Source organism: Oncorhynchus clarkii, chromosome 22 (genome assembly GCF_045791955.1).
Source record: "Oncorhynchus clarkii lewisi isolate Uvic-CL-2024 chromosome 22, UVic_Ocla_1.0, whole genome shotgun sequence".
In the NCBI taxonomy this organism is placed as follows: domain Eukaryota; kingdom Metazoa; phylum Chordata; class Actinopteri; order Salmoniformes; family Salmonidae; genus Oncorhynchus; species Oncorhynchus clarkii.
In genome coordinates, this window is record NC_092168.1 from 18,335,934 (window position 1) to 18,359,472 (window position 23,539).

Sequence of the window (23,539 nt, forward strand, 5' to 3'; positions counted from 1 at the left end):
ACTAGCGTTCTATAATGACACTATTAGTTTGTTTCTTACATCTGCAAACAGCTAGTTTATCCTTTCTTGGCAAGTTGGGCCTGAATCTTGTGCAATGCTAATTGTTAGCAATAATGCTAATAGCTAGCTAGCTAATAAATGTACTGAGTAAGCGCAAACATATTTAGCTATACAGCCTATTAATACCAGTGATGGTGTAGACTTAAATCATCATGTTGTTTGTATAACAGTATCTTCTAAATCAAAGAGGAATACACAGAGCAAGAATATGTTAGCTACATGAAGTAGCTAAGAGAGAGAAAACATTAAATGTAGCCAAAGATTTTAGGGTCCCCTAGGAAATACTTATCAACACTTTAGTTCCTACCCTGTCACATTAACTCATCCATTGCCATGTCAAAAAACACTGTATTCAAATATTATATTCTAACTATAGAATTAGAATAGTCATTCTATTTCCATGATTCCAACAGTTCACCCAAGTGTTTTGCTCTAAATCGCAAGTAAAAAAAAATCAGAATGGAGAAATATCCATTAAAATCACCTAGAGTATATGTGTTGCCACCCTAGGGTTACGGATTATCATAAAGAAAATGTACAACTTTTATTATTCAAAAACATAAAATAGTGTCAAATACAGTAATACCACAATTTTTTTTTCAAATACAGTGATATGACATTCTGGCCATATCGCCAAACCCTCAGCCAGACTGAAGAAATGGATGATGATAGATAACATCAGGTTTTCACCTGAGCTCATGTGACCCTGCCTCCCCCTTCCCAAGAGGAGTGTATACGTCTCTCTGATCTTTGACCTCTATGGGAGTGGATGGGAGGGCAGCCATAGAAATGCCGTTATAGTTATACCTGTAATGTGTATAGTACTGTATAGTACTGTACTGAAACTGGCCCAAAGAGAGTAAAAACAAAGACCGTAAAAAGTAAAAACAGAGACTACTTACTGTACAATGCAGTCCTCTCTTATATTCTGTGTTCGGGGGAAATGAGAGTGTTTCGCATGATTATGATGATTCTTAGTCTATGACTGTTGTGCTCTTAGTTGTAGTATTCTTCATCTACTTACCATACATTGTTTGTGTGTATTCCTCACTTTTGTTGTGTGTGTGTGTGTGTGTGTGTGTGTGTGTGTGTGTGTGTGTGTGTGTGTGTGTGTGTGTGTGTGTGTGTGTGTGTGTGAAAAACAAAATAATTTGTGCGAAATAAATGCTTTTGGTGATTTATGAGTTCAAGGGTATTTTGGGTGCTTGGTCTTTCTCGCTGTCAACCAGCTTAACTGTATGTTGGGTTTGATATCTAACTCTTAAGTCTCCCTATTAAGAATTTTCGCTATAATGACTCTATAATGGCTTCTATGTCTGCTTTTGTTTCAGGGTTCAACAAAGTCCACAAAGAGTATGGAGTCTCGACGCAGATCATCAAGGTAAGACCCTTTTATCACATGGTGTTCTGCAAGGTTCTCCTCTCTCTTCTCCTGTCCTCTCCTCTCCCTCCCTCCGAGCCAACCCCAACAAGGAAACCAAGTCCCCACACAGGGACTTCGAAACGGTTTAAATCCTGTCTTTCACCAATATGAAGAACCATGAAAAGGGGGATGCAATGAAAATATGAAAGTAGACTCACTCTTCAGGGATCTTTCCGTGCAGGTCGTTTTACGGCTCACTCCTTCCTTCTCATTGAATCACTCCCACGCACAGTATAGATGTCGGATCTTAATTTGATCACTCTTTTGTTTTGGAGAATTTTCCTGATGAATCAGGAAGTTCAAGTGAGCCTTGTGATTGGCTAAACATGTACAGTTCTCTTTCTCTCCATTCGGGAGCATTCGAGTCATTGGGATCAGGGCTCTCTATCTTAAAATAATGTTCTCTCTTGCTCTCAATAGGCCTAGGTCCTATTTCTGCAACATTTAAATGAATAAAAAATGTATCGGAAATTCAGCCATACACATCAACAACCGTAGTTTTATATAGCTTAACAACACAAGATAGTTATTGGTTTCCACTAGGCTACGACATACAAGTGTCTAGTGTATCCTAAGGTTACGAATGAACTGTCAAAATTCAGTTCAATTGTGGCCTGGAGTGGTTTAGCAATTAGGGCCACTGCCTTCAGCGCGCACATATACTGTAAGCCTAGCGTGTTTGTGTGGGTTCAATTCTGGCCCGAGTACTTCTGGCACAAATAATGCAGTCTCCAAATTGACTAGTAGTAGTTAGACATTTTAAATATGGACAGGCAAGGGTAATTTCTTATTTTTCTTGATAAGAAATTAGCATACCAGACACTTTTAGATAACATAAATAGTAAAGAAATAAAATAACAGTACGCCAATATTAGTTTTCATTCATACAGTGTCACAATAGATTGCCGTGGTAAACAAGGAAATACTTTATTGCTATTGTACAGAATTGTACAGCATGTAAAATAGACAAATTGCCCTTTGTTCAAAAAGGACTACATTGTTCCATTGATAATACCAACAAGAGGACGAACGTATCTTGAAAGACTTTTAAACAGGACTGAGGCAGAGAGGAAGAGGCAAAGCAAGTTCAAATCCCCAAGCTGACAAGGTACAAAATCTGTCGTTCTGCCCCTGAACAGGCAGTTAACCCACTGTTCCTAGGCCGTCATTGAAAATAAGAATTTGTTCTTAACTGACTTGCCTAGTAAAATAAAGGTAAAATAAAAAATAAATAAAAAATTGTTAATTCATTATATTCCTATAGGCTACATTTTGTAGGCTACCCGTTAGCCTATCAATAGTCACATAATGAAAGGTGTGAAACACAATAATCTACTGTTTGTGTTTCCCTGACTAAATTGATGAGCTGATTTGGGCCATCAGTTGATTGACAGATATATACCTAATGTAGAACGATATCATTTCAAGTACAGTGCATTTGTAAAGTATTCCTTCCCCAAGATTGAACTCTTTAGCCTGAATGCCAAGCGTCACGTCTGGCGGAAGCCTGGCACCATCCCTACAGTGAAGCATGGTGGTGGCAGCATCATGCTGGGGGAGAGGTTTTTCAGTGGCAGGGACTGGGAGAGTATTCGGGATCGAGGGAAATATCCTTGATGAAGTACAGAGAGATCCTTGATGAAAACCTGCTCCAGAGTGCTCAGGACAGAGATCGTATGGGAAGCTAAAAACAGGAGATTCAACTTTTTCTGTCAGATTCTAACTAGCCATTTGATATTCGCTTGTCCTCAAAACACAATTTCAACAGCAGACTGATATCTTTGAAATTCTTATCTTACTCCAGAAATATATATCACAAAGGCAGAAGGTAGTTAAAGTGTGACCTCTGATCGAGTCTGGCTAAGAACCAAAGAAAAAGAAATCTGAGGACAAAAATAAGACAAAAATATGTGCCTCACTTCAAGAGCCATGGCGGAGATAAAACTGTGTTTGACGGACAATGTTGAGAGCCAATGGACATGAAGAGTTTTGATGACAAGATATTTTGACTACATTTCATTGGTCAAGGGGTTGTGAAACGTTCATACAGTACAGACGTAAAGGGAAACCAATAATATCGATTAATGAAAATAAATATATCAATATATCAATTTATTATAATCCACATACGAATTCACACGAGACACACTGTAGCCTGCACGTAGCCTACATAGGCTACTTGAACTGACGCCCAGTGGATCTGCAGTCTAAATTATTGTATAGCCTACAAGCACCGCTTCCAGCTGCCCGCTGGCTATCGATTCTAAATGTTAAATAAACATTAAAATCCTCCTGCGACGAAATGGGTCATATTAAGATCCGACATCTGTAGGATAGCAGGTCTTGTCCCATGTTTTACTGACAGGGCCTATACGTTTTTCACATTAACCCCACCAAGGATGTCGACCAAGGCTTGCGTCCATTTTATTAGACCCTATTGGTCTGTCTCTGTAGCAGCTATCAATGTGCAGAGCTTATTTTGGATACAGGACTATTTTGTTTCCTTGCCAAGAAAAGCATTAACATCATAGGGTGAAGCAGCAATGTAATATAGCACTGCTGTGTACTTTTTTAAGATTTCCGAGACCATTTGTTAGACATTTTTACGGAGCTCCAAATATGAGGCAGTGCATTGTGAGAGAGGCATGCAGCAAACAGAAGTTGATATTATCCATTTGTGTCAAGGGAACAACCCCTAGCTAACCAGCAAGCCCTGGAAATAGCCTAGCCAAGCTGTTGTGCAGATATATAGCTAGCCTACTCTTTTATATGTAAGATTCTTCCTGGCATAACATGTGTTGTCAGTGTTGTGCCTTACTAGCATATACTACAAGACAAAGATACAGCAGAGGTGATGTTTTTAATAATGATGCAGCTGTATAAAACATTGAGAAACAAAATCAACCAATCATGTGCTCCCTCTGGCTCGCCACATTGCCGTCAAAGCAACATATACACACACACACACAATTATTATCACACATATTCACTGGCATTCACCCTCATCACACGCTATGTAGGATGTCTATCATGAACGTGTTATCTGCAGTGGCAATAGCAGAGCTATTTTTTCACCGGCTATGTTTGTTCAAATGCGTAAATGCGATCAGTGCAGCTGCGTAATTGAGCGCAGCGAGACATGCGCTGGACTGATAAAGTGAAGGCTGTCGGTCTGGTCTGTAGCTAAGGCAGCGCTGATGAGAAGCAGATTGGAGCCCAGTGCATGCTGGTGTACCTGGAGGAGACCCAAACCGCAACTCTATAAGCTGTATACCCTCAAGGAGAGTAGGAGAGAGAGAATTGCGAGTCTATGGGGGAGGGGGACTGAAATATAGTAAGATAAGAGAGTGTATAAAGCACATAATAAGAGTAGGGAGAGTGAGAGAGGGCGAATCATACAGTATATTTGTTTAGTAGAGAACCTTTTGGATATATTGCTTTGTCTAGTATTTATTTTGACTAATAAGGTGGTTTCTCATAGTGCCAGATGTACAACATGTTTGCACTGTTAAACCAGTGTATTTCCCGGTAGCAGACACATGAGCAATATCCTCCAAATCGGCATTCCAGAGTTGAGACGTGGGAAATATTTCTAGTAGACGCTCAATCGCTCTCTCTGAGCCATATGCTCTCCCAGTCAGTTTCAGGCTTGCTCCCGATTGCAGTCCGGACACATCACATTGGGAAAAAGGCATGTGGCCGCTCTGCCCCAACTCATTCTTCGCGAGTGACCAAAATGTTTTGTTTGGTTTGCTGAGGCTCACACTCACGGAATGCGGAATAGTTTCATATCAGGCTTTGTTTATCCCTCGAATCAATCTTTTTCCACTGTTTTCATCCGAGCGGTTCCCAAGCGAAACATACATGTTTAATGTACTGCATTTTGTGCGTGTGTGTGTTTAATGTACTGGACAGCTGTTGGAGTTTGGAGGCTACCATGACCCCACAGTGATTTAGTGATGTCATGTCCTTAAGAAATGGGATTTAACAAAGACACTGGCCGGTATTCAGTCAGTTGCAGATAGTGGGTTTTATGGATAGCCCTTTGCATAGCAGACAGTCTCTTTCTCTCTGTCTTTATCTTGATCTTCTCTGTTCTCTCTCTCTCTCTGTATTACATTCTAAATACACTTTATTGGCATTGAAGGAACAATCTAATTTTGCCAAACCAATGCAATACACACAGAAAAGTAGCTCTAAGTCAACTATTTTCAACTTGTCATTGAAATTGACCTGACATTGACATTACCCTGCCTCCCTTACTGTAATTTAATTTGCAAAGCTTTATTGCCATGGAAAGTGTAAAAAATACAGTTTGTCTCTCTCCCCTCCCCTCTCCCTACTCCAGGAGTATGAGTCTGCTGCAGGCCCTGGAGGAGAGCTATGAGGTGGACCTGGTCTACATCACCGAGCGGATCATCTCCGTCTCCTTCCCCAGCTGCGTGGAGGAGACCAGCTACGCCTCAAACCTCCGCGAGGTGGCCTCCATGTTGCGCTCCAAACACCAAGACAACTACCTAGTAAGGGCCGCCCCACTGATCAAGGATCAGCTCGCCCTACCAATACATAGGCTTAAAGGGGATCAGTCCCCTCTGGCAAAGTGTTTGTTTCGCAGTAGAGTCAAAAGAAAAGAAAGAAATGGAAAATAAAATATTGAAACGTTGAAACTTTTTCAGCTCTTCAACCTCAGCGAGAAACGGTATGACATCAACCAGCTCAACCCAAAGGTGTTGGACTTTGGCTGGCCAGACCACCACGCTCCTGCCCTGGATAAGATTTGCAGTATCTGTAAGGCCATGGACACCTGGCTGAGCGCAGACAGTCACAATGTGGTGGTGATACATAACAAGGTGAGACAGTGATACTGTACTCTATCTAAAGCCCTCACAAGCATATTGAGAAACATTGCAGCTATCATACATACCTATCAGGGCTTTGTACTGTTTATGCTGCTCTGAGACAGTAGATGGCGTTCTCAGGCAATTGTCTCCTTCCCAATATATACAGTTGAAGTGGGAAGTTTACATACACTTAGGTTGGAGTCATTAAAACTTGCTTTTCAACAACTCCACAAATTTCTTGTTAACAAACTATAGTTTTGGCAAGTCGGTTAGGACATCTACTTTGTGCATGACACAAGTAATTATTCCAACAATTGTTTACAGACAGATTATTTCACTTATAATTCACTGTATCACAATTCCAGTGGGTCAGAAGTGTACATACACTAAGTTGACTGTGCCTTTAAACAGCTTGGAAAATTCCAGAAAATTAAGTCATGGCTTTAGAAGCTTCTGATTGGCTAATTGACATCATTTGAGTCAATTGGAGGTGTATCTGTGGATGTATTTCAAGGCCTACCTTCAAACCCAGTGCCTCTTTGATTTTCATGGGAAAATCAAAAGAAAAGCCAAGACCTCTGAAAAAAATTGTACACCTCCACAAGTCTGGTTCATCCTTGGGAGCAATTTCCAAATGCCTGAAGGTACCACGTTCAGTATAAACACCATGGGACCACGCAGCCATTATACCGCTCAGGAAGGAGACGCGTTCTGTCTCCTAGAGATGAACGTACTTTGGTGCAAAAAGTGCAAATCAATCCCAGAAAAATAGCAAAGGACCTTGTGAAGATGCTGGAGGAAACAGGTACAAAAGTATCTATATCCACAGTAGAACGAGTCCTATATCGGCATAACCTGAAAGGCCGCTCAGCAAGGAAGAAGCCACTGCTCCAAAACCGCCATAAAAAAATACAGAATACGGTTTACAACTGCACATGGGGACAAAGATCGTACTTTTTGGAGAAATGTACTCTGGTCTGATGAAACAAAATAGAACTGTTTGGCCATAATGACCCTCGTTATGTTTGGAGGAAAAAGGGGGAGGCTTGCGAACCGAATAACACCATTCCATCCATGAAGCACAGAGGTGGCAGCATCATGTTGTGGGGGTGCTTTGTTGAGGGAGTGACTGGTGCACTTCATAAAATAGATGGCTTCATGAGGCAGGGAGATGAGGTGGATATATTGAAGCAACATCTCAACATCTTCCAAATGGACAATGACCGCAAGCATACATAAAGTCAATGTATTGGAGTGGCCATCACAAAGCCCTGACCTCATTCCTATTGAAAAGTTTTGGGCTGAACTGAAAAAGTGCGTGGGAACAAAGAGGCCTACAAACTTACACCACCAGTTACACCAGCTCTGTCAGGAGGAATGGGCCAACATTCCCCAAACGTATTGTGGGAAGCTACCTGAAACGTTTCACCCAAGTTAAACAATTTAAGGTAATTGAGTGTAACTTTAACCCACTGGGAATGTGATGAAAGAAATAACTTCAACTTCAACTGTATCTTCTGAATGACCAATAAATCAAAGCAATACTTCCTGATTGCTAATCCTTATTTGATGTTCTTTCTGCAGGGGAACCGAGGGCGAACAGGAGTGGTGGTGGCAGCATACATGCATTACAGCAACATATCAGCCAGGTGAACACATAGCCCATGAGACTTAATGGCACAATACACAAGAGAGATGGGGGGGAGTAGAGAGAGAGAGAGACAGGGTGCGAGAGAGAGGATGCAGGAGAAGGTGCGAGAGAGAGAGGGTGCAAGAGAGAGAGAGGGTGCGAGAGAGAGAGAGGGTCAAAGAGAGAGTTAGTGTGCTATAGAGAGAGGGTGCGGGAGGGGGTGCGAGAGAGAGAGAGAGGGTGCGAGAGAGGTTGCGAGAGAGAGAGGGTGGGAGAGAAAGCGAGAGAGAGAGGGTGTGAGAGAGAGAGAAATGGTGTGAGAGGGTGACAGAGAGAGAGAGAGGGTGCGAGAAGAGAGAGAGGTTGCGAGAGAGAAGGGTGAGAGAAAGAGGCGAGAGAGAGAGAGTGCAAGAGAGAAGGGTGAGAGAGAGAGGGTGCGAGAAAGAGGCGAGAGAGAGGGTGCGAGAGGGTGCGAAAGAGAGAGAGGGTGCGAGAGAGAGGGTGCAAGAGAGAGAGAGAGAGAGGGTCTGAGAGAGAGAGAGAGAGAGGGATCGAGAAAGAGAGAGGGTGCAAGAGAGAGAGAGGGTGCGAGAGAGGGTGCGAGATAGCGAGAGGGTTCGAAAGAGAGAGAGGGTGCGAGAGAGAGGGAGGGTGAGAGAGGGTGTGTGAGAGGGTGCGAAAGGGGGAGAAAGTGCAAGAGAGAGAGGGTGCAAGAGAGAGAGGGTGCAAGACAGAGAGATGGTGCAAGAGAGGGAGAGTGTGCGAGGGGGAAAAGGAGGGTGTGAGAGACAGTGTGCGAGAGAGAGGATGCGGGTGAGGGTGCGAGAGAGAGAGAGGGTGCGAGAGAGAGAGGGTGAGGGAGAAGGTGCGAGAGAGAAAGGGTGAGAGAGAGAGAGAGAGAGAGAGAGAGAGAGGGTGTGAGAGGGTGCGAGAGAGGGTGCGAGAGAGAGAGAGAGGTTATAAGAGATATAGAAGTTGCGAGAGAGAGGTTAAGAGAGAGAGAGATTATGAGAGAGAGAGAGGGTGCGGGGGGAGGGAGAGAGGGTGCGAGAGAGGGTGCGGGAGAAGGTGCGAGAGTGAGAGCGGGTGCGAGAGAGAGAGGGTTCAAGAGAGAGAGAAGGTGCGAGAAATAGAGAGAGAGAGAGGGTGCGAGAGAGGGTGCGAGAGAGATAGAGGTTGCGAGACAGAGGGTGCGAGAAAGAGAGAGGGAGAGAGAGGGTGCAAGAAAGAGAGAGGGTGCGAGAGGTTGAAAGAAAGAGAGAGAGAGGGTGCGAGAGAGAAAGGGAGTGAGAGGGTGACAGAAAGAGAGAGAGAGAGAGAGGGTGTGAGAAAGAGAGAGAGTGTGCGAGATAGAGAGAGGGTGCCGAGAAAGAGAGAGGGTGCGAGAGAGAGAGAGAGAGAGGTAGCGAGAGAGAAGGCTGAGAGAAAGAGGCGAGAGAAAGAGTGCGAGAGAGAAGGGTGAGAGAAAGAGGTGAGAGAGGGGGGGGTGCGAGAAAGAGGCGAGAGAGAAGGGTGAGAGAGGGTATTGAGAGAGAGAGAGAGAGGGGAGTGAGAGAGAGAAATAGTCAAGTAGAGCAGAGTAGGGCGGTCAACAAATCAACAGATGATGAAGAGTCACAAGATTCATGTTATCCGCCGATCATCACATTCCCCCTCCCCACCCAACATGTTCCAACTGTGCACCAGTGTTCAGGACTTCTTCCACAAAGCAGGCCCTAATTCCATCAATGGCATACAGTACAAAGAAACACAACACTGAGTTCACTTAAAGGTCTAATGTTCTCAGAGTACCAGCTTTTTTCCCTCAATCTGCTATTGGTTGTATTTGGGTCACATTCTCTTTTTTAACATGATCAAAATAGAGTCCTTTGAAGAGGTGTGAAGATATGACTGAGCGGTAGGCAGCGTACGGGTGCTAACCAGATGTTTGTCTCCTTTCGCTTAGTGCTGATCAGGCCCTGGACAGGTTTGCCATGAAGAGGTTCTATGAAGACAAAGTACTTCCTGTGGGTCAGCCATCTCAGAAGAGGTCAGTTTCCCTCCACTTCCTGTCCGACCCCTCTACTACCTCTTTGACCCAAATACCATTTCCTGTTTAATTTTCTCTTTATGAGTTACGCCCCGATCGTAGTGGGTTTAAGTTCACCTTGTTGTCTCAACCACTCTCCTACTCTATCTTTCAGTTTGTTGGCTTTTTTAGAGGGGCAACAGAGGCCTCCTCCTTTTTGCATCCTAATTTGTCGAGAACCATCTGTAGACTGAAAGTCATAAGTGAATGAGTATGATGTAAGCGTCTGCTGTTTTCTTTGCAAAGGTCATACCTAGAGATAGAATCTCCATTTATCTACTTGACTTGTTTACATGCACACACTGTCCAGTGTACACCAATGGCATGCTGATTCCTCTGTTAACAAAACATTGAAATCCTGAATTCTCTCTCTCTCTCGCTCTCTGTCTCGCTCTCTGTCTGTCTCTCTCTCTCTTTCTCTCTCAGGTATGTACAGTACTTCAGTGGTCTTCTTTCAGGACATATCAAGATCAACAACAAACCCCTGTTCCTTCACCATGTCATCATGCACGGCATCCCCAACTTTGAGTCCAAAGGAGGTGAAAGTTGAGACACACACACACACACGCACACACACACACACACACACACACACACACACACACACACACACACACACACACACACACACACACACACAAACACCTGCTTGGTTTTACTCAATGTTCTGTGATGGCTTTTCAGGATGCCGCCCTTTCCTCAAGATCTACCAAGCCATGCAGCCAGTCTACACATCTGGGATCTAGTAAGTACACACACACCTTCAGTCTCCGTTTTCTCACTCAAACAACACTGGCCAGATGCCTGGGTCTGCAGGGTTACAATGGCTCAATGATAATAATATCACACACACACACACATTCACCCCCGCAAGTAAATCCATTGTAAGCTTGCCACACGTTATTATGTTTAGCTAGCCTCTCTAGTTCCCCAGCCCGTCTCTAGTTTCCCAGCCCCAGTCTCTAGTGCCCCAGTCTCTAGTGCCCCAGTCTCTAGTTCCCCAGTCTCTAGTTTCCCAGCCCCAGTCTCTGTTTCCCCAGTCTCTATTGCCCCAGTCTCTAGTGCCCCAGCCTCTAGTGCCCCAGTCTCTAGTGCCCCAGTCTCTAGTTCCCCAGCGCCAGTCTCTAGTGCCACAGTCTCTAGTTCCCCAGCCCCAGTCTCTATTGCCCCAGTCTCTAGTTCCCCAGTCCCAGTCTCTAGTTCCCCAGTCCCAGTCTCTAGTTTCCCAGTCCCAGTCTCTAGTTTCCCAGTCCCAGTCTCTAGTGCCACAGCCCCAGTCTCTAGTTCCCCAGCCCCCGTCTCTAGTGCCACAGCACCAGTCTCTATTGCCACAGCCCCAGTCTCTATTGCCACAGCCCCAGTCTCTAGTTTCCCAGCCCCAGTCTCTAGTTCCCCAGCCCCCGTCTCTAGTTCCCCAGCCCCCGTCTCTAGTTCTCCAGCCCCCGTCTCTAGTTTCCCAGCCCCCGTCTCTAGTTTCCCAGCCCCCGTCTCTAGTTTCCCAGCCCCCGTCTCTAGTTTCCCAGCCCCCGTCTCTAGTTCCCCAGCCCCAGTCTCTAGTTCCCCAGCCCCCGTCTCTAGTTCTCCAGCCCCCGTCTCTAGTTTCCCAGCCCCCGTCTCTAGTTTCCCAGCCCCCGTCTCTCTTTTCCCAGCCCCAGTCTCTAGTTTCCCAGCCCCCGTCTCTAGTTTCCCAGCCCCAGTCTCTAGTTTCCCAGCCCCAGTCTCTAGTTCCCCACCCCCAGTCTCTAGTTCCCCACCCCCAGTCTCTAGTTTCCCAGCCCCAGTCTCTAGTTCCCCAGCCCCTGTCTCTAGTTCCCCAGCCCCAGTCTCTAGTTTCCCAGCCCCCGTCTCTAGTTCCCCTGCCCCAGTCTCTCGTTCCCCAGCCCCCGTCTCTAGTTCCCCAGCTCCAGTCTCTCGTTACCCAGCCCCCGTCTCTCGTTCCCCAGCCCCCGTCTCTCGTTCCCCAGCCCCCGTCTCTAGTTCCCCAGCCCCCGTCTCTTGTTCCCCAGCCCCCGTCTCTAGTTCCCCAGCCCACGATGTTCCAGCCTGGTGTTATGATCAGTAGTAGTGTTATTAGTAACTGGAGGAGCCAGTGAAATAAGCAGACTTGGATGTGTGTGGACACCCCAGGGCCCTGCTGAAGGACCCCTACAGAGACCCAGGCAGGAAATGATGAATTATACAGCTTTGTGCAGATGTTTGAGCATACAGGAGGGCATGCCCACAGATGGCAGGACAAATGAGGGCACTCCAGGTGGCACTCCTTACATGGTCCCCTCCACTTTACATTTCCTTCCTTCCTAGTCTATGTATTGATAAAACGTATAGTATATTCATGTACTGTATATCTGGTGTGTGTGTGTGCCGTTGGAGACTGCTGAGGGCAGGATGCATGGAAACCATGTGTTTTGATGTATTTGATGCCATCCCACTCATTTTTCTTCGGCCATTACCACGAGTCCGTTCTCCCCAATTAAGGTGCCACCAACCTCCTGTGGTGTGTGCATACGTCTAGGTCAGGAGACGGCAACAGGCACATTTTAGTTTTTGGTTAAAAAAAATATTGTAAAATCCCCAGGAACTCAGCAAAACGTGTTTAATGTAAGAAATATTTTCCCAAGTATTCCTACAAATAAAAGAGACACACAGTTAAGGTCGGAAGTTTACATACACCTTAGACATTTTAAATATTTTTCACAATTCCTGACATTTAATCCTAGTAAACATTCCCTTTCTTAGGTCAGTTAGGATCACCACTTTATTTTAAGAATGTGAAATGTCAGAAAAATAGTAGAGAAAATGATTTATCTCAGCTTTTATTTATTTCATCACATTCCCAGAAGTTTACATACACTCAATTAGTATTTGGTAGCATTGGCTTTAAATTGTACTATGATGATGTACAAGAGTAACCCTTCTTTTGCTCTCTGTGTGTGTTTACAGTAATGTCCAGGGAGACAGCCAGACCAGCATCTGCATCACTATTGAGCCTGGCCTGCTGCTGAAGGGGGACATTCTGGTAAGGAACATCAGCTCTTCACTGAGTGACATGGAGAAGTGTACTGTACATGGATTTTGGGAGTGTTTATTATGGTAAGGTATTAACCCCCTCAAATGAGAGGATAGTGGATTGATCTCTGTTGGGGAATGCAATTTATTTTAACCACATTGAGTCCAAATGCTTTACATTATGTGCAAATACAGTATGTTTGTCCCTAATGCTTTAATAGGCCCCATTCATGAAAGCAGCAAAGCTGTAAAAACTAGAGGTAAGGACAGTTGGCATATGCCCACTACCCCCTATAGCACACAGTATGCAGGCTGTAACAATGTCTACACTGTATTTCTGATCAATTTGATGTTATTTTAATAGACATAAATCAGATTTTCTTTCAAAAACAAGGACATGACCCCAAACTTTTGAACAGTAGTGTGTATATATATATATATATATATATATATATATATATATATATATATATATATATATATGTGTTTTTTTAAGTAATATGATTTTTATTAATTGATACACAATGCATGAAAACCTGCTCCTGAGTCCGTCTCCATGACTACAGATGAAACAAAGTAAAGTAATAAAGCAGAAAAGTGTTTTCAGTCAATGTTATATTCACAGGCATCAGCATCCATTAGGGTTCCATTAGTTAGCAGATACAATGTACGCTTTAGCTGAAGCATCTGCCAAAGTATCTGTTTTGGGGCCAAATGATGTTGCCTACGGTAAGTGCTGCTTTCAAATTGCAAGCATGTAAAAATGACTTACTTCCTCTTCAAGACGATGCTGGAAATATTATAGTTCAATTGCACTCGAGTTTTAAGGCAAGAATAAGAATACTTTATTGTAAATGTTCCTTACAAGTCCATGAAAATGTGTCTTAGCACAGACAAAAAGCATATAGCTTCAGTTGCCTGTTCTATAAGGCACCGATTGATTTGGCATGCACATTGGTGACATAATTTGTGTCAAAGCAATTTGAAAGCAGCACTTACCGTAGGCAATATCACTTGGCCCCAAAACAGATACTTTGGCAGATGCTTCAGCTAAAGCGTACATTGTATCTGCTAACTAATGGAACCCTAATGGATGCTGATGCCTGTGAATATAACATTGACTGAAAACACTTTTCTGCTTTATTACTTTACTCTGTTTCATCTGTAGTCATGGAGACGGACTCAGGAGCAGGTTTTTGTGCATTGTGCTCTTTGTGTGGAACACTTCAATTAATAAAAAAATAAAAAATAACATTTTACTTAAAAACATGATATATATATATAAATACATATATACATACAGTACCAGTCAAACATTTGGACACACCTACTCATTCCGGGCTTTTTCTCTATTTTTACTATTTTATACATTGTAGAATAATGGTGATGACATCAAAACTATGAAAAAACAAATATAGAATCTTATACTAACCAAAAAGTGTTAAACAAATCAAAATATATTTTATATTTGAGATTCTTCAAAGTAGACACCCTTTGCCTTGATTACAGCTTTGCACACTCTTGGTAACAGCTCAAGTAAGCAAAGAGAAACAGCGTTTCATCATTACTTAAAGACATGAAGGTCAGTAAATCTGGAAAATTTCAAAAACCCACTAAAATAAAACTGGCTCTCATGAGGACACACACAGGAAAGGAAGACCCAGAGTTACCTCTGCTGCAGAGGATAAATTCAGTAGAGTTAACTGCACCTCAGATTACAGCCCAAATAAATGCTTCATAGAGTTCAAGTAACAGAGACATCTCGACATAAACTGTTCAGAGGAGACTGTGTGAATCAAGCCTTCATGGTCGAATTGCTGCAAAGAAACCACTACTAAAGGACACCAATAATAAGAAGACACTTACGTGGGCCAAAGAACACTAGCAATGGACATTCGACCTGTGGAAATCTGTCCTTTGGTCTGATGAATCCAAATTTGAGATTGTTGGTTCCAACCACTGTGTCTTTGTTGTCTTTGTGAGACGCAGAGTAGATGAACGGATGGTCTCAGCATGTGTGGTTCCCACCGTGAAGCATGGAGGAGGAGGTGTGATGGTATGGTGGTGCTTTGCTGGTGACAATGTCAGTGATTTATTTAGAATTAAATGCACACTTAACCAGCATGGCTACCACAGCATTCTTCAGCGATACGCCATCCCATCTGGTTTGCGCTTTGTGAGATTATCATTTATTTTTCAACAGGACAATGACCCAAAATACACCTTCAAGCTGTGTAAGGTCTATTTGACCAAGAAAAAGAGTGATGGAGTGCTGCATCAGATTACCTGGCCTCCACAATCACCTGACCTCATCCCAATTGAGATGGTTTGAGATTAATTGGCTTGCAGAGTGAAGGAAAAGCAGCCAGCAAGTGCTCAGCAAATGTGGGAACTCCTTCAAGACTGTTGGAAATGCATTCCATATGTACTCGGTTGCAGCACTTACTACTCTGGAAGCAACGTTAGCACAATAACTGTTTGTTGGGAGCTTCATTAAATGGGTTTCCATGGCCGAGCAGCCTTACACAAGCCTAGGATCACCATGCGCAATGTCAAGCGTAGACTAGGGTGGTGTAAAGCTCGCCGCTATTGGACTCAGGAGCAGTGGAAACATGTTCTCACACATCACCATCTGGCAGACCAATAGACACATCTGGGTTTGGCGGATGCCAGGAGAACACTACATGCCCGAATGCAAAGTGCCAAGTTTGGTGGAGGAGGAATTAATGGTCTGGGGCTGTTTTTTTCATGGTTCGGGCTAGGCCCCTTAGTTCCAGTGATCGGAAATCTTAACACTACAGCATACAATGACATTCTGGACGATTCTCTGCTTCCAACTTTGAAAATGTATGCAGTCACTACTGTAAGTCACTCTGGATAAGAGTGTCTGCTAAATGACTAAAATGTAAACTTTTTGGCTACAGTTTGGAGAAGGCCCTTTCCTGTTTCTTCATGACAATGCCCCTGGGCACAAAATGAGATCCATACAGAAATTGTTTATCGAGAGATCGGTGGGGAAGAACTTGACTGGCCTGCACAGAGCCCTGACCTCAACTTGGAATTAATTGAAACGCCGACTTCGAGCCAGGCCAAATTGCCCAACATTTGTGCCCGACCTCACTAATGCTCTTGTGGCTGAATGGAAGCAAGTCCCCGCAGCAATGTTCCAACATCTAGTAGAAAGCCTTCCCATAAGAGCGGAGGCTGTTATTGCAGCAAAAGGGGGACCAACTTTATGTTAATGTCCTTGATTTTGGAATGAGATGTTCGATGAGCAGGTGTCCACATACTTATGGCTATGTAGTATCTATATACAGTGCCTTCGGGAAGTATTTAGACCCCTTGATTTTTTCCCATTTTGTTACATTACAGCCTTATTCTAAATTGATTACATTTTTAAAGTTATCATCAATCTACACACAATACCCCATAAAGACAAAGCAAAAACAGTTTTTTTGAAATGTTTTCAAATGTATAAAAATAATCAGAAATATCTTATTTACATAAGTATTCAGACTCTTCGCTATGAGACTCGAAATTGAGCTCAGGTGCATACTGTTTCCATTGATCATCCTTGAGATGTTTCTACAACTTGATTGGTGTCCACCTGTGGTAAATTAAATTGATTGAACATGAATTGGAAAGGCACACACCTGTCTATATAAGGTCCCACAGTTGACAGTGTACTGTATGTCAGCGCAAAAACCAAGCCGTGAACGTCGAAGGAATTGTCCGTAGAGCTCCGAGACAGGATTGTATCGAGGCACAGATCTGGGGAAGGGTACCAAAACATATCTGCAGCATTGAAGGTCCCCAAGAACACAGTGGACTTGATCATAATTTTTTTAATTGTATTTTTATTTAAACTTTATTTAACTAGGCAAGTCAGTTAAGAACAAATTCTTATTTACAGTGACGGCCTACCAAAAGGCATAAGGCCTCCTACCGGGACGGTGGCTGGGATTAAAAATAAAAATATAGGACAAAACACACATCACGAGAAGAGAGACAAAACAACACTTTATAAAGAGAGACCTAAGACAACAACATAGCATCGCAGCAACACATGACAACACAAATGGAAGAAGTTTTTAACCACCAAGTCTCTTCCAAGAGCTGGCCGCCTGGCCAAACTGAGCAAGCGGAGGAGAAGGGCCTTGGTCATGGAGGTGACCAAGAACCAGATGATCACTCTGACAGAGCTCCAGAGTTCCTCTGTGGAGATGGGAGAACCTGCCAGAAGGACAACCATCTCTGCAGCACTCCATCAATCAGGCCTTTATGGTAGAGTGGCCAGACGGAAGACCCTCCTCAGTAAAAGGCACATGACAGCTCGCTTGGAGTTAGGGTTAGACTCTCAGACCATGAGAAACACGATTCTCTGGTCTGATAAAACCAAGATTGAAACCAAGATTGAACTCTTTGGCTTGAATGCCAAGCGTCACATCTGGAGGAAACCTGGCACCATCCCTACGGTGAAGCATGGTGGTGGCAGCATCATGCTGTGGGGATGTTTTTCAGCAGCAGGGACTGGGAGACTAGTCAGGATCGAGGGAAAGATGAATGGAGCAAGGTACAGAGAGATAGATCCTTGATGAAAACCTGCTCCGGAGAATTCAGGAACTCAGACTGGGGCGAAGGTTCACCTCCCAACAGGACAATGACCATAAGCACACAGCCAAGACAATGCAGGAATGGAGAAGTCTCTGAATGTCTTTGAGTGTCCCAGCCAGAGCCAGACTGGAACCCGATCTAACATCTCTGGAGAGACCTGAAAATAGCTGTGCAGCATCGCGCCCCATCCAACCTGACAGAGTTTGAGAGGATCTGCAGAGAAGAATGTGAGAAACTCCCCAAATACACGTGTGCCAAACTTGTAGCATCAAACACAAGAAGACTTGAATTTGTAATCGCTGCCAAAGTTGCTTCAACAAAGTACTGAGTAAAGTGTCTGAATACGTATGTAAATGTTTTTTGTTTTGTTTTTTAAAATTTAGAAATACAAATATGGGGTCATTATGGGGTATTGTACAGTGGCATGCAAACGTATTCACCACCCTTGGCATTTTTCCTATTTTGTTTCCTTACAACCTGGAATTAAAATATATTTTTTAGTTTTTTTTATCATTTGATTCACACAACATGCCTACCATTTTGAAGATGCAAAATATGTTTTAATGTGAAACAAACAAGATATAAGACAAAACGGAAAACTTGAGCATGCATGACTATTCACCCCCCCCCCCCCCCCTCCAAAGTCAATACTTTGTAGAGTCATCTTTTGCAGCAATTACAGCTGCAAGTCTCTTGGGGTATGTCTCTATAAGCTGGACACATCTAGCCACTGGGATTATTACCCATCATTCAGGGCAGAACTGCTCCAACTCCTTCAAGTTGGATGGGTTCTGCTGGTGTACAGCAATCTTTAAGTCATACCATAGATTCTCAATTGGATTGAGGTCTGGGCTTTGACTTGGCCATTCCAAGACATTTAAATGTTTCCCCTTAAACCACTTGAGTGTTGCTTTAACAGTATGCTTAGGGTCATTGACCTGCTGGAAGGTAAACCTCCGTCCCAGTCTCAAATCTCTGGAAGCCTGAAACAGGTTTCCCTCAAGAATTTCCCTGTATTTAGCGGCATCCATCATTCCTTCAAATCTGACCAGTTTCCCAGTCCCTGCCTCTGAAAACCTTTCCCCACAGCATGATGCTGCCACCATCATGCTTCACGGTGGGGATGGAATTCTCGGGGTGATGAGAGGTGTTGTGTTTGTGCCAGACATAGCGTTTTCCTTGATGGCCAAAAAGCTCAATTTTAGTCTCATCTGACCAAAGTACCTTCTTCCATATGTTTGGGAGTCTCCCACATGCCTTTTGGTGAACACCAAAGGTGTTTGCTTATTTTTTTCTTTAAGCAATGGCTTTTTTTCTGGCCACTCTTCCGTAAAGCCCAGCTCTGTGGAGAGTATGGCTTTAAGTGTTCCGATGGACAGATACTCCAATCTCCGCTGTGGAGCTTTGCAGCTCCTTCAGGGTTATCTTTGGTCTCTTTGTTGCCTCTCTGATTAATGCCCTCCTTGCCTGGTCTGTGAGTTTTGGTGGGCGGCCCTCTCTTGGCATGTTTATTGTCGTGCCATATTCTTTCCATTTTATAATAATGGATTTAATGGTGCTCTGTGGGATGTTCAAAGTTTCTGATATTTTTTTATAACCCAACCCTGATTTGTACTTCTCCACAACTTCGTCCATGACCTGTTTAGAGAGCTCCCTGGTCTTCATGGTGCCGCTTGCTTGGTGGTGCCCCTTGCTTAGTGGTGTTGCAGACGCTGGGGCCTTTCAGAACAGGTGTACATATTGAGATCATGTGACACTAAGATTGCACACAGGTGGACTTGATTTAACTAATTATGTGACTTCTGAAGGTAATTGGTTACACCAGATCTTATTTAAGGGCTTACTAGCAAAGGGGTGAATACATAAGCACAAATCATTTTTCAGTTTTTAATTATTTATTTATTTTTTGAAACAAGTATTTTTTTTCATTTCACTTCACCGAATTTGGACTATTTTGTGTATGTCAATGACATGTTATCCAAATAAAAATCCATTTCACTTACAGGTTGTAATACAACATTATAGGAAAAATGCCAAGGGGGGTGAATACTTTTGCAAGGCACTGTACATATTTCATCTTGAAGGACAGTCGGAATCAGTTTGTCATTGTGTTTTTCTTCTGCTTCTCATCAAACTTGGCTCACTAGTATGGTACCCCCCCCTTAAATAGACCCCCAATGGGAGGTATACATATCTCATGAAGCCACAGGCCATTTGGCTCAGTTCCCCCACTTTCCTCATCTAGAGTTGTTTGTTTTGCTTCTGTCTCTGCAAATAAAGTCCTGCTAGTTCCTCCAACCTCAACCCAATAGCCTTAATTACAGCGAAGGAAGGCTTGTCCAGGGAAGTGACTGTTTCTGTCATGTGTCTAGGACAATAACCAGACTAAACCCTGTGCTCATCATGGTTTCACTTCACTTATGTTGAGTGCAGCATTCAGCTTGGTTTAACCAGACTAGACGTGTAACATTTACACCAAAGCATATTGTTCCATGATGAACAGTGGCTTTCTATGGCCAACAATGTCTCAAAGTAAGTTAAGTAATCATGGACATTGATTAGGCCATGCAATGGAATAGGTTTTTGAATGTTTTGCAACTGAAAACCAAATTGGACAAGTCTTTGTTGTCCCTCCCTGTTTCAGTCATTTTTTTTCATTTGTGCCTAATGAACATGACACTTATCTTATCAGGGTTATGAGGCTAAATAAACAATAATTCCAGACAAATGGAAGTGTTCTTCAGGCTTATTGTATACCCTTAAAGGTGTTCAGTATGCTTACTCCAGTTTCCAAGCCCAGCTCTGCAACAGTTGTTTGTGCAGTGTTTCGTTTGGGCTAAGCACAAAAGCTAAATATTCCTTGTATACCTGTAAATGTGAGGTCCTTGTAAAAGGTCTGGCCAACCCGTAGCCAGGGTGAATCACAGTGGGGTAGAGAGTGAAGAGTTTCCTGTGTAGGGTTTACAAGGCTTTAAAGGGCTCTTGTGTGGATAGCAATGGTCTGGATAATAGTGCTTTTGTTTGGGAAGGCAAGCCATACATTTACAGGGCTATATATAAAAACAAAACTGCTTTCTCTAGCACACTGCCAAATTCCCTGAAACAGGATTGTGCTGTGAATCTAGCTGGTATGTTATCCACAGGTATTTCACAATGACATGTAGCTTGCAGACCTGGGTCCTGCTCTGGATTTAGTTTGCCCAACATTGTCTTATGTCAGATGGCCGTCTGCACTGATCTGTCTGATAACTCGCAGACACTATAGATCAAAAAATGTAGTCTGGCTACAATACACTGTCATAACATTATGTTACCAAAGTGACCCCCTTTCATCCTCAAAGAGTCAGAGTTAATCTTACCAATAATGAAAAAAACTAGAGTCAGATTCTGCACCTGCAGATATTTTTTTTTAGAACAGTCCCATAACTTTGATGCAATACAACTTCATCAGCAAGTTGGCAAACTACTGTAGCTACACTAATGGTCATTCAAACATGCTAGTACTGAGCTGTTAACTGGGAACAAGTTTGCTATTCTGATCGAGCATGTTTTGTCGTAGTAGCCACTAGCCAGTGAGTGTCAGTCTGAGTTCCACGATTTGCTAGATATTTGGCTCCTGGAAACGCTTGTCAAATTAGAACGATGCCATCTGACAGAAGAAAATGGTTTGCCCGGTACAATGGAGTCCCAAAAGTGCAAAACTCCAATCTAAATTGAGTCCACCTTCAAGTGTTTTTCAGTTGTGCTAGTGATCTTAAGACTGTGAAAGTCCCTCAGAAGTCTGCAACAGAAAGTTAATTAAGGTCTCTAGGTGATCTTTGTGACTTGAGGACCGTGAAATCTACGAAAGCCTTGAGAATGTCTATTTTTGGGACTCCAAAAAAGTCTGTGTTCCTTAAACCAGAAAGGCCTCGTTTAATACAGTATTTATCTTGTTGTACCCTCCCAGCTGAAATGTTACCACAAGCACTTCAGAAGCCCACAGCGGGATGTGATATTCCGGGTGCAGTTCCATACCTGCGCTGTGCATGACTTGGGAATCGTCTTTGGGAAGGACGAGTTAGACGAGACCTTCAAGGGTAAAGACATTCCTAAATGTCCAGAAAACAAACCATAATGCATACGATATCTGTTAAACCTATTTGATGACCATATTTGCCAGTAACTTTTACATTCATAAGTTGAAATATCTTGTCTTTGTTTTGAACATGAACATTTTTTTTTTGTATCTCATCCTCAAACCAGATGACAGATTCCCGGATTTTGGAAAGGTGGAATTTGTATTTTCCTTTGGACCAGAAAAAATCCATGGTAAGCATACCTGCTTCTCTTTTTTGGCCATTTTCTCCAAGCAAATGAAAGCTCATTTAGAAAGAGAAATGTGTTGAACTTGACATAGATAACTTATGTTATGAGAATAGCTTTGGTCAATGATAAAGTACAGTATGTTCTGGTAATTCATTGTCAGAAAGAAGTCACCTGAATTAAGACGTTTGACCTCTTCTTTGAATGTTTTTTTTTCTCCCAGGTATGGACCACTTGGAGAATGGGCCCACGGTCTCAGTGGACTACAATACCCAAGATGCTCTAATCCGCTGGGACTCCAATGAGAACTTCAATCAGCATTGTGAGGACACTATGGATGGTGAGTACTAACACTTGGCATGCTTACTGGAGGTCTCCCTTTTCCCGGATGTACACTGTTTTCATGCTATGGTTTTGGTTGCCACAGCTTCAAGCTCCTCTCAACTAATCATATTGCGTGGCCAGAACTATCTGTTGTACAAACTGGGATACCTTTACATACATTATGTTGATGGTCTTGCATATGAATTGTTGATGGTCTTGCATATGAATTGTTGATGGTCTTGCATATCAATTAGAGGTCGACCGACTTATGATTTTTCAACACCAATACCGATTATTGGAGGACCAAAAACCGATACCGATTTAATCGGCTGATTCTTTTTAATGTATATATTTGTAATATTGACAATTACAACAATACTGAATGAACAATGAACACTTTTTTATTTGAACTTTATATAATACATAAATAAAATCTATTTAGTCTCAAATAAATAATGAAACATGTTCAATTTGATTTAAATAATGCAATAACACAGTGTTGGAGAAGAAAGTAAAAGTGCAATATGTTCCATGTAAAAAAGCTAACTGTTAAGTTCCTTGCTCAGAACATGAGAACATATGAAAGCTTGTGGTTCAATATTCCCAGTTCTTCAATATTCCCAGTTAAGAAGTTTTAGCTTGTAGTTATTATAGGAATTATGACACGTCAACTATTTCTATCTATACCATTTATATTTCATATACCTTTGATTACTGGATGTTCTTATAGGCACTTTAGTATTGCCAGCCTAATCTCGGGAATTGATAGTCTTGAAGTCATAAACAGCGCTGTGGTTCAAGCATTGCTAAGAGCTGCTGGCAAACGCAGTCAGACTGCTCTATCACACATCAAATCATAGACTTAATTCTAATATAATAAACACAGAAATACGAGCCTTTGGTCATTAATATGGTCAAATCCGGAAACGTATCATTTTGAAAACAAAATGTTTATTCTTTCAGTGAAATACGGAACCGTTCCGTATTTTATCGATCTGGTGGCAACCCTAACACGGAACCCAAACCGGCTGCGCGCGTGCGCCATCGTGCGCTATCGTGCATAAATTTATGTTGTCCCCCTACACCAAACGCGATCACAACACACAGGTTAAAATAGCAAAACAAACTCTGAACCAATTACATTAATTTGGGGACAGGTCAAAAATAATTAAACATGTATGGCAATTTAGCTAGTTAGCTTGCACTTGCTAGCTAATTTGTCCTATTTAGCTAGCTTGCTGTTGCTAGCTAATTTGTCCTGGGACATA

At 42.9% G+C, this 23,539-nt stretch overlaps 1 protein-coding gene across 9 annotated transcripts in view; it reads left to right on the forward strand.

The window, feature by feature from the left end:
* Nucleotides 1-23,539, forward strand: part of LOC139380518 (tensin 1b) — a 291,929-nt gene that overhangs the window by 209,381 nt on the left and 59,009 nt on the right. For all 9 annotated transcript variants that reach the window (XM_071123243.1, XM_071123242.1, XM_071123244.1 and 6 more), the window contains 11 exons: nucleotides 1,392-1,441; nucleotides 5,832-6,003; nucleotides 6,160-6,333; nucleotides 7,909-7,973; nucleotides 9,900-9,983; nucleotides 10,449-10,561; nucleotides 10,707-10,767; nucleotides 12,963-13,038; nucleotides 21,592-21,721; nucleotides 21,888-21,953; nucleotides 22,171-22,287. In XM_071123243.1, the coding sequence (XP_070979344.1) occupies nucleotides 1,392-1,441; nucleotides 5,832-6,003; nucleotides 6,160-6,333; nucleotides 7,909-7,973; nucleotides 9,900-9,983; nucleotides 10,449-10,561; nucleotides 10,707-10,767; nucleotides 12,963-13,038; nucleotides 21,592-21,721; nucleotides 21,888-21,953; nucleotides 22,171-22,287 (1,108 nt within the window). The remainder of the gene's footprint in view (nucleotides 1-1,391; nucleotides 1,442-5,831; nucleotides 6,004-6,159; nucleotides 6,334-7,908; nucleotides 7,974-9,899; nucleotides 9,984-10,448; nucleotides 10,562-10,706; nucleotides 10,768-12,962; nucleotides 13,039-21,591; nucleotides 21,722-21,887; nucleotides 21,954-22,170; nucleotides 22,288-23,539) is intronic.